The sequence below is a fragment of the Convolutriloba macropyga genome, chromosome 6, assembly GCF_964194025.1.
Source record: "Convolutriloba macropyga chromosome 6, txConMacr16.3, whole genome shotgun sequence".
Lineage (NCBI taxonomy): Eukaryota > Metazoa > Xenacoelomorpha > Acoela > Convolutidae > Convolutriloba > Convolutriloba macropyga.
The window spans coordinates 40,064,797-40,077,368 of record NC_134473.1 but is presented as its reverse complement, the minus strand read 5'-3'; the positions used below and the strand labels follow the sequence as shown (position 1 = coordinate 40,077,368).

General features: G+C 35.8%; 1 protein-coding gene across 3 annotated transcripts in view; it reads left to right on the top strand.

The window, feature by feature from the left end:
• Positions 1-12,572, top strand: part of LOC142341675 (uncharacterized) — a 295,913-nt gene that overhangs the window by 46,589 nt on the left and 236,752 nt on the right. For all 3 annotated transcript variants that reach the window (XM_075392816.1, XM_075392817.1, XM_075392818.1), the window contains 4 exons: positions 879-1,087; positions 1,319-1,433; positions 9,822-9,837; positions 10,472-10,568. In XM_075392816.1, the coding sequence (XP_075248931.1) occupies positions 879-1,087; positions 1,319-1,433; positions 9,822-9,837; positions 10,472-10,568 (437 nt within the window). The remainder of the gene's footprint in view (positions 1-878; positions 1,088-1,318; positions 1,434-9,821; positions 9,838-10,471; positions 10,569-12,572) is intronic.

Sequence of the window (12,572 nt, the reverse complement as noted above, 5' to 3'; positions counted from 1 at the left end):
GATCCGTTAAACCAGCGGCTTATCGTATTGAAGTCTGTTATTTTCAGTCCCCTATTTCCATCGTCTGCTAGGTTGAGTACTCCTGGTAAATTTGGTCACTGGCTAATTGGGTGGCTTTGTTTCAAAGATTGCAGAGGCTATTTGCAACGTACATTTTGTGTCTTTCCTTATAGTTGTAGATGATCCATTGTGGTTGTTGCGCTCTCGGACCAAAAGGTGGTTTCATATTCGGTCAAACTCTTGCCTGATGGATTTTTACCCATTCGTCAATAGCGGCCGTTGTTTATTCCAGTTTAATCTTACTCCTGTGACAAAGCTAAGCAACTATTGCTTCTCCCAAACTAAAACGGTTAAAATTGAATCATATTTTTACTCTTTTCTCAGATATGCTTCACCGCACATTACATTAGTGAGTCTTCACAATATGTGCGAAGTGCAGACACTTGACGTACAGTGAAGGGTTCCATGAATCTACGTGGGTCTTATATGGATGACGCATTTTAAGAATTGTTCTTTAAGTGGGTTCTCGAGATAAGCGTTTTTGAAGGTTTCACTGTTAATGACCAGCGATTTTCTCGATGCTGAGCATTGTATTCCTATAACCCCATCAGAGTCCTTGTTTGTTAACTGTTCGCTTAGTGCTCTGAGTTAAGAGTTAGTTTGAATTGTTGTAAATTCTTTTATATCCAGAGTGCTGAGATCTTTCCGGGCGATTAAACTAATCAGTACCATTGAGTTTCACAAACATTTCGTTAATTTATTTTTCTGCGTGGCCAAGCCAGATCATGTTCCTATCACATGCTCTTCTTTGACTCATAGAATTGTGTATAATAGAAGAAGTAAGGTTGAAGTCTTTAATGGCAAGATTCATGTTTTAGCGAGAGCAATGACCAGTTTTTCCATAAGAGTTTGACATGGAATCCCCCGGACGACGAAATGTGGCATCTGGACAGCGATTCTTCCTCTTTGGACTACCTATGCCAGTTGGCGGACTGTTTGGGACATCTGAAAGAGACAGAGAGCGAATTTTCTATCTCCTATGTTAACTTCAGCTGCTGTTTCCAACATATACCCCAGCTTTCTCTGAGTAACCAATACAAATTTTTTGTCGGTCTCGACCAGTTAAATGAGTAGCTAAAAGGATGCTTTTGAAAATTTAGTTGATTGACTTAAACATTGAGAAAAATAGTGCGATATTTGTCAGTATTATGCAATATACAGACCAATGATAATTATTAGAGTTGAGTAGTTCTGTTCCCTTTTCTTAGTTCAATAATCATGCTATTTATGATCACATGAATGTGGTTTACATTTGCAGGCACTAAAATCCTGTCAATTGGAATGCGCTGTCACCCACAACAGCTGATCAAAAACATGGAAGACTTCATCTCAGATCATACACAGATGCAGACTGACACTCAGAAACTGTGCCAGTGAGTAATCCTTCACAGAAAGCATCTATTCATCTTTTTTGAATCTTTCCTCTAAATATGCGAACACGAGTAATTCTCAAAAGGACCCCCACTTGCAGTTCGTATTGTGACTGCTTCATCATACGCCATTGACAAGTGACATATGTAGCTAGTTGGAGCAGGAATTTGTAAACTGCGCATAAAACACGATTTTAAACGTTTATATAGAACGTGCTAAGGTGATTGTTTATTGTTTATGAATCCAATGATTTAAAGGGTTAATTGATTGAAAATATCCAGGTGTTCTTTTTAGTTGCTCTCAAACAAAACTATGTCAATTTTAAATCTGAGCAGAAAATTGTGGACTAGCATATTTGTATCGTCAATGGCTACTGGCAGCTTCCGATTAACTGATGATTTGGTGCATTTGAAAACTTTAATTTTTCTCGTTGAATTATTCAATGCCCAACGAAATTTGAAGCAATTATTACGCGTATGGGTCTTTATTTAGTCTTTATTTAGTTCGCGCAATTATTTAGTCTAAGTTGTCTGTAAGAGGTTTGTTCTCATGATTTAGCTTTAAGGTTTTTTAAAAATTCTCATAAATGGTTTATGACAAAATTTGATCAGATCTTTTATCGTATTTTAACAAATTTGATTTATATTTCGTTTTATGGTTTTGTATCAAGATAATCATAAATTAGTGGAGGCACGCTTTGTCAGGTGGGTACTTGGATGGCGCCTAAATTGATTGCCACTTCGAGTTGTTTTCGGAATTTTTCCGGCTGTTTAAAAGATCTGTTCACACATTTTCATGATTTTTGAAGTCAAATTGGAGTAGTGATTTTGGTCACGTCGAAACAGGAAGTGGAGCGAAAAAGCGAGTGGTTTTCCGACGTGAAAGTTTTTTTGCTCTATTTTTAAAGTAGAGTGAGAAAGCGGTGTTTGAACAAAAAAATTCGCTTTCTCGCTAGTAGTTCTTTGTTCAGATGCGGCAATTTCACTTTGATTTTTACTGTTTTTTCGATTTTTTCGATAGAATTTTTTTCTCAATAGTTGTCTCAATCTTTTCATAGTTTATTCTTGGCCTAGGTTTTTGTTTGACCCAAATTTTGCTTTCTTCCTATTGATTTTTTGTTCACATGCGGCATTTTGACGTTGATTTTTAAGTTTTTTAAAATTTTTTGATCTCATTTTTTTCGAAATAGTTTTTCCAATTCACTCAGTCCGTTGTAGGTCTAGGTGTTTGTTTATTCAATAAAAGTTCCTTGAATTGTACGTCAGGACTTGTCCTGCTATGTTTTTTATTTCGTCGTCAAGATTTTTGTTACGACCATATGACGTCACAAGCACTTCAAATCTGCTTTTTTTTCATTTTTAGATAACAAATTGTTAGTTTTGTGGATATGAAGTTCTTGTTTTTTTGCATTTCTTTCGTATTATCTGTTTTTAAGACAAGCTTCGGAGCGTTTTATGTCTTGTTTATTAGTTTGCAAGCATCTGGATACCCTATTTGCTGAAAGGAATTTTTCTTTGGGTTTATGTGCTTTTTTAATATTAAAAAATGTGTTAACTTTTTCCAATTTTTTAGTCTAAGTTGTCTGTAAGGGGTTTTTTCTCATGATTTAGCTTAAATTTTTTAAAAAAATTATCATAAAGGGTTTATGACAAAATTTGAGCAGATTTTTTATCGTATTTTAACAGATTTGATTTTCTTGATTTTTATTTCGTTTTATAGTTTTGTATCAATATAATCACAAATTATTGGAGGCACGCTTTGTCAGGTGAGTAGTTGGATGGCGCCTAAATTGATTGCCACTTGGAGTCGTTCCCGGAATTTTTCCGGCTGTTTTTTTTAAAGATTTGTTCACACATTTTCATGATTTTTGAAGTCAAATTGGAGTAGTGATTTTGCTCACGCCGAAACAGGAAGTGGATCGAAAAAGCGAGTGGTTTTCCGACGTGAAAGTTTTTTGCTCTATTTTTAAAGTAGAGTGAGAAAGCGGTGTTTGAACAAAAAAATTCGCTTTCTCGCTAGTAGTTCTTTGTTCAGATGCGGCAATTTCACTTTGATTTTTACTGTTTTTTCGATTTTTTCGATAGAATTTTTTTCTCAATAGTTGTCTCAACCTTTTCATAGTTTATTCTTGGCCTAGGTTTTTGTTTGACCCAAATTTTGCTTTCTTCCTATTGATTTTTTGTTCACATGCGGCATTTTGACGTTGATTTTTAAGTTTTTTAAAATTTTTTGATCTCATTTTTTTCGAAATAGTTTTTCCAATTCACTCAGTCCGTTGTAGGTCTAGGTGTTTGTTTATTCAATAAAAATTCCTTGAATTGTACGTCAGGACTTGTCCTGCTATGTTTTTTATTTCGTCGTCAAGATTTTTGTTACGACCATATGACGTCAGAAGCACTTCAAATCTGTTTTTTTTTCATTTTTAGATAACAAATTGTTAGTTTTGTGGATATGAAGTTCTTGTTTTTTTTGCATTTCTTTCGTATTATCTGTTTTTAAGACAAGCTTCGGAGCGTTTTATGTCTTGTTTATTAGTTTGCAAGCATCTGGATACCCTATTTGCTGAAAGGAATTTTTCTTTGGGTTTATGTGCTTTTTTAATATTAGAAAATGTGTTAACTTTTTCCAATTGTTTAGTCTAAGTTGTCTGTAAGGGGTTTTTTCTCATGATTTAGCTTAAATTTTTTTAAAAAATTATCATAAAGGGTTTATGACAAAATTTGAGCAGATTTTTTATCGTATTTTAACAGATTTGATTTTCTTGATTTTTATTTCGTTTTATAGTTTTGTATCAATATAATCACAAATTATTGGAGGCACGCTTTGTCAGGTGAGTAGTTGGATGGCGCCTAAATTGATTGCCACTTGGAGTCGTTCCCGGAATTTTTCCGGCTGTTTTTTTTAAAGATTTGTTCACTCATTTTCATGATTTTTGAAGTCAAATTGGAGTAGTGATTTTGCTCACGCCGAAACAGGAAGTGGATCGAAAAAGCGAGTGTTTTTGCGATGTGAAATTTTTTTGCTCTATATTTAAGGTAGAGTGAGAAAACGGTGTTTGAACAAAAAAATTCGCTTTCTCGCTAGTAGTTCTTTGTTCAGATGCGGCAATTTCACTTTGATTTTTACTGTTTTTTCGATTTTTTCGATAGAATTTTTTTCTCAATAGTTGTCTCAATCTTTTCATAGTTTATTCTTGGCCTAGGTTTTTGTTTGACCCAAATTTTGCTTTCTTGCTATTGGTTTTTTTGTTCACATGCGGCATTTTGACGTTAATTTTAAGTTAAATTTTTTGATCCTATTTTAGAAATGGTTTTCCCAATTCACTCAGTCCGTTCTAGGTGTAGTTGTTTGTTTATTCAATAAAAATTCTTTGAATTGTACGTTAGGACTTGTCCTGCTATATTTTTTTGTTTCGTCGTCAAGATTTTTGTTACGACCATATGACGTCACAACCACTTCAAATCTGCTTTTTTTTCATGTGTTCATGCAATTTCAACTGAAGTGCGTGTGACGTCATTTTTCACTCTTAGTAGAGCGATTTTTTTTGTTCATTCGGGTGATGAGAATTTTCGTTACACTTGACTTCCCAGGCTCTCAAAAATGACTTCCTCACTCTGAAATTGACTTTTCTTTACTTTGACTCAGAGATCAAGTCAAATGGATGTGTGTCACTCTAAATGAATGGTTTTTGGGAGCAGAAGCAGAGGCAGCAAAAATTCATACAGATTGTTAATCAAAATATAACATATCAGCCTTAAATGAGAAGACGAATTTTTTTGGTCCGTCTTTTTTACTGTTTTTTTTTTCAGACTGGAGATCTACAAAGCTATTGCGGCTTTTGCTTTTTCTGGCAATCTGCCAGCTATGTTTGTCTAATTTTACTTTTTGATTTTCACGTGATCGAATGTGATGTGTTTCAGAATTTGAGCTGCTGACTTGATTGGACTGAAATTCAGTGACTCAATTTACTAATGAATTTCTAATGAAAAGTTCGCCAAAAACCGGTTGAATTGTTCCACTGTATACCTTATTAGTGGTGTAAATTAAGCCCCATAAATTAGTAACACCATTAGTGCATTGAGCTCCTTAGTGAATTTTTTCAATATACTACCCCCCACGCTGAATTAAATTGGGCTCGCGCGTGTGATTCATGAACATGTCCTTAGTAGTTCGCGAGAGTATTTATATATTAAACGTAACTCGAATGCTATGCCACCATGTTTAAGCTCCTAGTCTTTACATTTTTAAAGGCCGTTAAACGTGCTGTTCGGCAATAACTACTAACAACAGATGGATTTGAATCTGGGTCTACTGGTTAAGAGGCAGAAGCCTAATTGGTTGGACCAAGCTGCAGCAATTGCGCATTTTTACTTTAAAGAGCCCCACCTCCGAAAATCTTTGACGTTAATAGGGAAGTCAGCTCACACCTGAAAAAAGTAATCTTACGATTTCGAATTACGCAAGTAAAGAAACTAAACAGAAATTTTTTAAAAACCTAAATGGTCGCATTTTAAAAAATCTAATTCCGTTGGAGAACATATGCGGAGAAAGATTCAAAATTCCAAAAAAAGTTTTTCAAATCAACTGAAGGGGACAATTTTTTGTGGTTAAGACGGGCTTACCTTTTTTCTCTATATCTCTTGTTGTTTTTCCTCTGTCTGTTCTTTTTATCGCTTTTTAAAAATCTCTTTTACTCATGCAAAAAAAAATATTTCCATTTCAAGAAACATTAAAAAGCCGTTCTAGAACAAATGCTGACCATCAGTTGACGAACTTGGAAAAACAGATAACAAACCTGATAAGAAACAAAAATTATTGTGGCTTAGACGGGTCACCTCTTTCTCTGTCAATTCTTCGTCTTCATGTTATCTGTTCCTTTTCTCTTTTTAAGTTTTATATTCCGTATTATCTTTCTCTTACTGACTACTTGTTTTTTCGTTATCATTCTCCTTTTTCTCGCTCTTTTTGCTCCTCTTCAGTTTCCTCCTTTTCCTCTCTCTGTCTCTCTCTCTCTCTCTCTCTCTCTCTCTCACTCTCTCTCTGCCTTCATATTTATTTTGTTCTCTCTCTCTCTCTCTCTCTCTCCCGTACCCTTTCTATTTCTTTTGTTCCAGTTAGTTTCTATTTTTTCCGTGCTCACTCCTTGCTTTCCTCGTCCTCCCTTCTCGTGCTACTCCTCTTCCTCCCCTTCCTCCTCCTCCTCCTCCTCCTCCTCCTCCTCCTCCTCCTCCTCCTCCTCCTCCTCCTCCTCCTCCTCCTCCTCCTCCTCCTCCTCCTCCTCCTCCTCCTCCTCCTCCTCCTCCTCCTCCTCCTCCTCCTCCTCCTCCTCCTCCTCCTCCTCCTCCTCCTCCTCCTCCTCCTCCTCCTCCTCCTCCTCCTGCTCCTGCTCCTCCTCCTCCTCCTCCTCCTCCTCCTCCTCCTCCTCCTCCTCCTCCTCCTCCTCCTCCTCCTCCTCCTCCTCCTCCTCCTCCTCCTCCTCCTCCTCCTCCTCCTCCTTCTCCTCCTCCCCTTCCTCTTCCTCCTCATCCTCCTACCCTCCACCTCTTCTTCCGCTTCTTTTTGTTCCCTCTTCCATTCAATCCTTTCTTTCTTTTTTCCTCAGTCTGTCCCTCATATCTCTGTTCGAGCTTCTTTTTGTACCAGTCATTGTTGCTGGCTTCTCAAGTTCTCAGCGGTCTAATTTCTTACTTATTCACAGAGTCCAACTTTCTAATTTTGCTATTTTTGTAAAAGTTTACAATTTTTTTGTTCAGGAAGTTTAGTGTAAATGAATTATTGGTGTTGGAACTGATGTTGTCTCATGTATTCTTAGAAATGTTAATTCTGTTAAGCTTTTTTTATTCTCTTGTTTTTTTGCTATCCAAAGAATATGGATTAAGTTGGAGTTCTATTCTTTTTGTAATCTGTGTTCACTTATAATTTCGATAACTTCCAGCTTTCAAAATCAGATAAACAGTGTGAAGTCAGAGGTCATTAATGGGGTCACTAAGCTGGCATTTTAATGTTTTGTACTGTGTCACGAATTTCCCGACGGCCTAAATTCAATGGGAGGAGGTTAGTTTTTGAGCCATAAGTGGCGCAGATTTTAATTCTTTCAACGTTATTATTATTTTCTCTTCTTTCGTGTTTTCATTAGTTTTTGCTGATGATGCAATTTTTAGTACCACCACTCAGTGTGTGAACATTTTTGACGTAACATTTTACTCTTAAACTCTTAACTTTTCATAGAAAATTGCTCTAATTTCATTCACATTTCAAAACAGCACGACGTAAATGTCCGTTTTGTACTTAAAGTCAAATGGAAAACTGATAAGGGATTGATTTAATCTTTTTTAAAAAAAAACCTTGAAGATTTGCTCTATGGTACCATTTGAAACCTTTTAGCTGAACTTCTAAATTGAGCGTTTTTCAATTCCCCATGCAGTTTTGTTCTAGATTTATTTGAGAACAGCTGGTTTTTTTATCTTTGTGTAAATTTAAGCGCAACATTTTTGCTTTCGAAGGCATTAAAACATAAAACTTGTAGAAACTTGGTTGCTGTTTTTGACTCTACTTGTTTTTTTCTTTCAAGCAAACTTTCTACTGGTTGTCAATTGCCCTGATCTCATTTTCTTATTTTTTTTGGCAGGAAATATAGGTTTTCCATATCTTAACAAGCATCTTTTTATAGCTGCGAAGCTGTAAGCTGAGCGTAGCTATATTGCGGTGCTCTTGGTTTTTTTTTGTTTCGTCGTCTGACGCTCTTTTTTCGTTTTACATTTGTTCACACAGCAAAGCTGAAAAAGTCAAATTTTCTGAATGACTTCTTCCTCTCACTAACGGCCTTTGCGCGCGTGACGTCATTTCTCACTCGCTTTAACAATTTGAATTTGTTTAAGGTCAAAGGAACTCATATGTGCAGTAAAGGTCCCTAATAAGAGGCTTCTGTGGAATGAATTTTTAAAACCTTTATTGATTTATCGCTGAATGTTTTTTAGCCTAGTTTTTTGAGCGGCCTCGATTTCTTTTTCAATTTAGATCTGTATCTGTTTCTATCTCTATTATATGGCACGCAGGTCTATTCTTTCGCAGCTATTCCGGCAATCTGCCGGCTATGTTATTTAAGTGTTATTAATCTAATTTTGTCAATTTTCTCTAAATCTTAATTTTTTGGATGTGGATCGTGTTGGTCATTTTGTTTTTTCGTTTTTCATGGTAATTAGAGAACAGCTGAACAAGAAGGCTGTTAAATATAAAGCATCGGGACTAAAATGCATTGTTTTAAGCAACTGTGAGATTTTTTAATAAGTTTGATAGATCAGTCTTAATTTGCCTTTTTCGCAGCTATTTAGGCTGTTTTTTTCTTTTTTTAATTTTTTTTAATTTAGATTGCTTATGAACGAGTCTTATAGCTTAGGTAAAATTGAAGCAAGAGGGAGTATACATTTTTCTGCAAGCTGTATACCGTCTTTAAGTGTTATTTAGGTATCTTGAAGGTTCTAATTATTTAATAAAATGAATAGTGATCAATATTTTTTAAAGACTAATTAGTGTCAACAAAAATTATGAAATTGTTTTAAGTATCATTTGATATAGCGTTAAGTTTACTGGAAGGGAATATGTTTCATTTTAGTATCAACATGCAAATTTTGGCAGTTTGTGTATTTATCTTTTAATACGTTCTCTTAATATTTGGTGCAAATTTTAGTTCTCCTTTTGACTGTCTGTTTACCACGTATGTTTTGAGTTCTCATTGACCAAATTTTCCAACCATTTCTGAGTTCTAAGCTATTAATTGCTCTGAAACTAAATTTGAAGCAACTATTGTAAACGTGTATGTCTTTTTATGCAAAATTTTTGTTTGTGCGTTTTCTTTTAGCTTATTATTCAATTTCACTTCTCGAGTTACTTTTTACGCTTGAATTTTTGATTCTTCTGAGTGATTTGAGATGAGCGCAATTATATCACAAATTAGTTCTGTTGCTAAAATATAACCGATTTTGAGAGCTGACGGTAAATAGCCTGTATTTCGCAGTCGTTAATGTCCCGAACTCTTAACCACGAGGTAGAGGGTGCGAACCCTTCACATTTCAAAATTTTTACACCATAAGTTTTACTAGCTTATGCCATCTTCTAAATTGATTGTCTCGCCAATCGTGTGAGAGCAATTCGTCCGACGTAAGTTCGCTGATGTTTATCTACGCAAATGTGGCTGCTGTTAATATTATTTTCAGGGTCTAACTGCGTTAAAATAGTTATGGATAATTTTACTTAAAGTGATGCAGTCATAACTTGACCTCGCATTTTCACAATAAAGCAACTCGCGAAAAACGCAGAGCATCATTCTAGAGGCGTCGGTCATTTCTGAGCAATAAAAGTTTAATAGTGTTTATGAGAATTCCTTTCTTTAGTTTTGCCTCAAAACAGGTTTGGCTATTTTACGTTGCTTTTGATAGGATATTCTGTTTCATTCCAGCACCTTAGTTTTCGATCATGCTCTCATGTTAAATCATCGCAAAGTAAGATCGCAGCACTTCGATCAACAACTGTCGAGTCATGAAGTAGATATTTGCCTCAGCTGGTCTATCAATGTTGTAAATTGCGTAGCAAATCCGATTCACAATGTTATTACAATCAAGTAAAATCACAATTATGACACAGTCAAGTAAAGTTGAAATGCTCAGTATTGTAATTTGTTTCAATCATAACCTTTTTGATATTAAAGTCGGAGCACAGTTTCAGTTGATCATCAGCCATCTCCTCATCAGCTACGCATCTTCATATTTAAAGTATAGCTCGATAGCGTTTTTAAGTGTAGTGTGTTCCTGCTTATGTGTTTAATGTGCTTAACTGGGGCTGACTTAAGGCGAAATAGGGCCGAACATTTCTCTATATAATCTGTGCGTAACTCGTTTGGTTGAATAGAAGCTTGTGTGCTCATCAGTTAGCTGAGCATTCGTACTAATCTGACCTAGTTTATATGTTTCTGGTGGAATAAAATGGATGCACGTGTTTTCGGTTGACCGAAGAAATTTAATTTTAGAAATTGTACTTGTTTTAGACAGGTTGCAGAGGGATCGAACCTCCTGGTAACTGCTTAACGGGTGTCTTGATTGGAAACACCACTGAATACCCAGCTGAAGTCGCTTCCAAATTAGGTGAGTTCCTATATTTAATCTCTCAAGCTATTATTCAGGGACTATATTAAACTATCACAAGATATTTTGCCCTCCTCGAATGTTGACTGATTTGGCTTCGCTAGAAATTCAGCACTGTATCACAAGTGCGCTGAAGGAAGTTTCAATACCAAGATTAACTCAGTTGAGCCATTCACATCAGTCTTAAAAAAATTACTAAGATTTATTTCTCGAGGGTCGATACTACCGTTTGTTCCCCCGAGTGTTTTTGTTCCGATCCCACTTAGGGTTTTTTGTTGAGTTAATTGTGACCGATCGATATATTTGACGTGCAAAGATCCAAAAGGATCGATTAAAATCCTATCGAGCGTACAATTATAAATTTAAAAGAAGTTTTCAATTTTCGTCTTTTGCGAGCAGTTATCCCTGTTTTTGTGAACATTTGGCAATATCTTAATATTAGCAACAATTTTGTGTTATTCATAACCGAAAAACACAATTGCGACACTGCTATTAGTTTCCTTGTTGTTTTTACAATCAAAAGGATTTGGGTTATATTGGGGAGACATCTTTTTCAAGATCTTAATTTTTAAAAAATTTTTAAACCTCAATGAGAAGTCAAATGGAAGCAGTTCATTCGGTAGCGCAACAATACTAAACGGAGCAAAAAATGAGCAGTTTTGAAGCCGGAAATTCTTTCACTTATTTTCATCAGATGAAGCTGCTATTGACGATTTAAAGGGAATGGGAACCTTTATAACCTTTTCTTTCAAATTTTTAGTTTGATTTGAGGGTTATTTTGGAGTTCCTTCTGTATTTTAATTGCTTTTAAATGAAGTTTGTAGAAGTTAAATTGGTCGTGTGGTGTTTTTTAATGCGATTTTTTGCTGGACCGAGTTTTCGTCTGACTCTTTTGACTTTTCGTCCACAAAAACGGGACACACAGGTAGCGACTGTTAAATTCTGTAGGGTTTTTAGGGTTGCTAGACTCTAAGTGGCTATTCATCGAAATTTGAGTTTGAATCCCCACACTTAAGCCCCGCGCCTAATTCACCCACCTCACACCTCCAATCCTCGGCCTCTGCACGTCGTTCAACCCGTAATCCAGTGCGCTCGAACCCCCTGGCCCCTCCCCCCTCGGTATCAACCTCCCTTTAGCTCTAGGTTTGGCTATTTGAAGGGGATTGGGGTGAGCGTGGTCGGAACATTGTGCAAACGCATATTACCGAGCCTCGTTGTTCAATTATTTGTTCACAATGGCTCGCTTGCAAAGGTTTGTGGTTTTGTGAGTGCCAGTTTTGGCATTGGTTTTGATTCAAGTTTTGTTGCCACATTATCTTCGGGCTTTAGGTTGATTTTTTGGTGTTTTAACGAAGTAAGGGACAATTGAGTTTTGTCAGTTTTTACAAGATGTAAATGATGATTTTCGACTGAGACCACTTGCTAATAGCGGCAACGTGACTGCGAGGCTATAATCTTATTGTGGTTTTTTGCGAACCAAGTTTAGTTTAGAAACTGAGGGTTAGTTTTGTAGATATTCTGTTTTTAATACGTTGAGTTACAAAATTTAAAAGTCAGCGCCGCGAGTGAAAAAAAGAGTGAAAAAATTTTTGCTCAGCCAGCAAATTTTTTGTGTTCAAGTGTGGTATTTGCATAGCACATGAGTTTTTTTAGTTGTAACTCTAAATTTTTCAACCAAAATGGTTTTGTTTTTAACACGAAGGGGCGTGCTTGGTTGTACATTTGACCATTATAATCATTAAAAAAGACTTTATGGGGCATTTTAAGGTTAAAAGGATTAAGAGATATTTTTTTGCCGCCGTTTTAAGTGCTTTTTGGCGATTTATAGTAAATTTGTAGCAATTATGTTAACGCTGCTGATGTTTGTCTGATCTTTTTGATTTTTTCTCAAAAACCACATTAACATCTAATGTCCGGAAGCTGCAGGTGGATTAAGTGAGTCTTATCAGCAAATTATATAAGGGATTATTTTCATTTTTTTAGTTCTTGTTATCAACAGTCTTT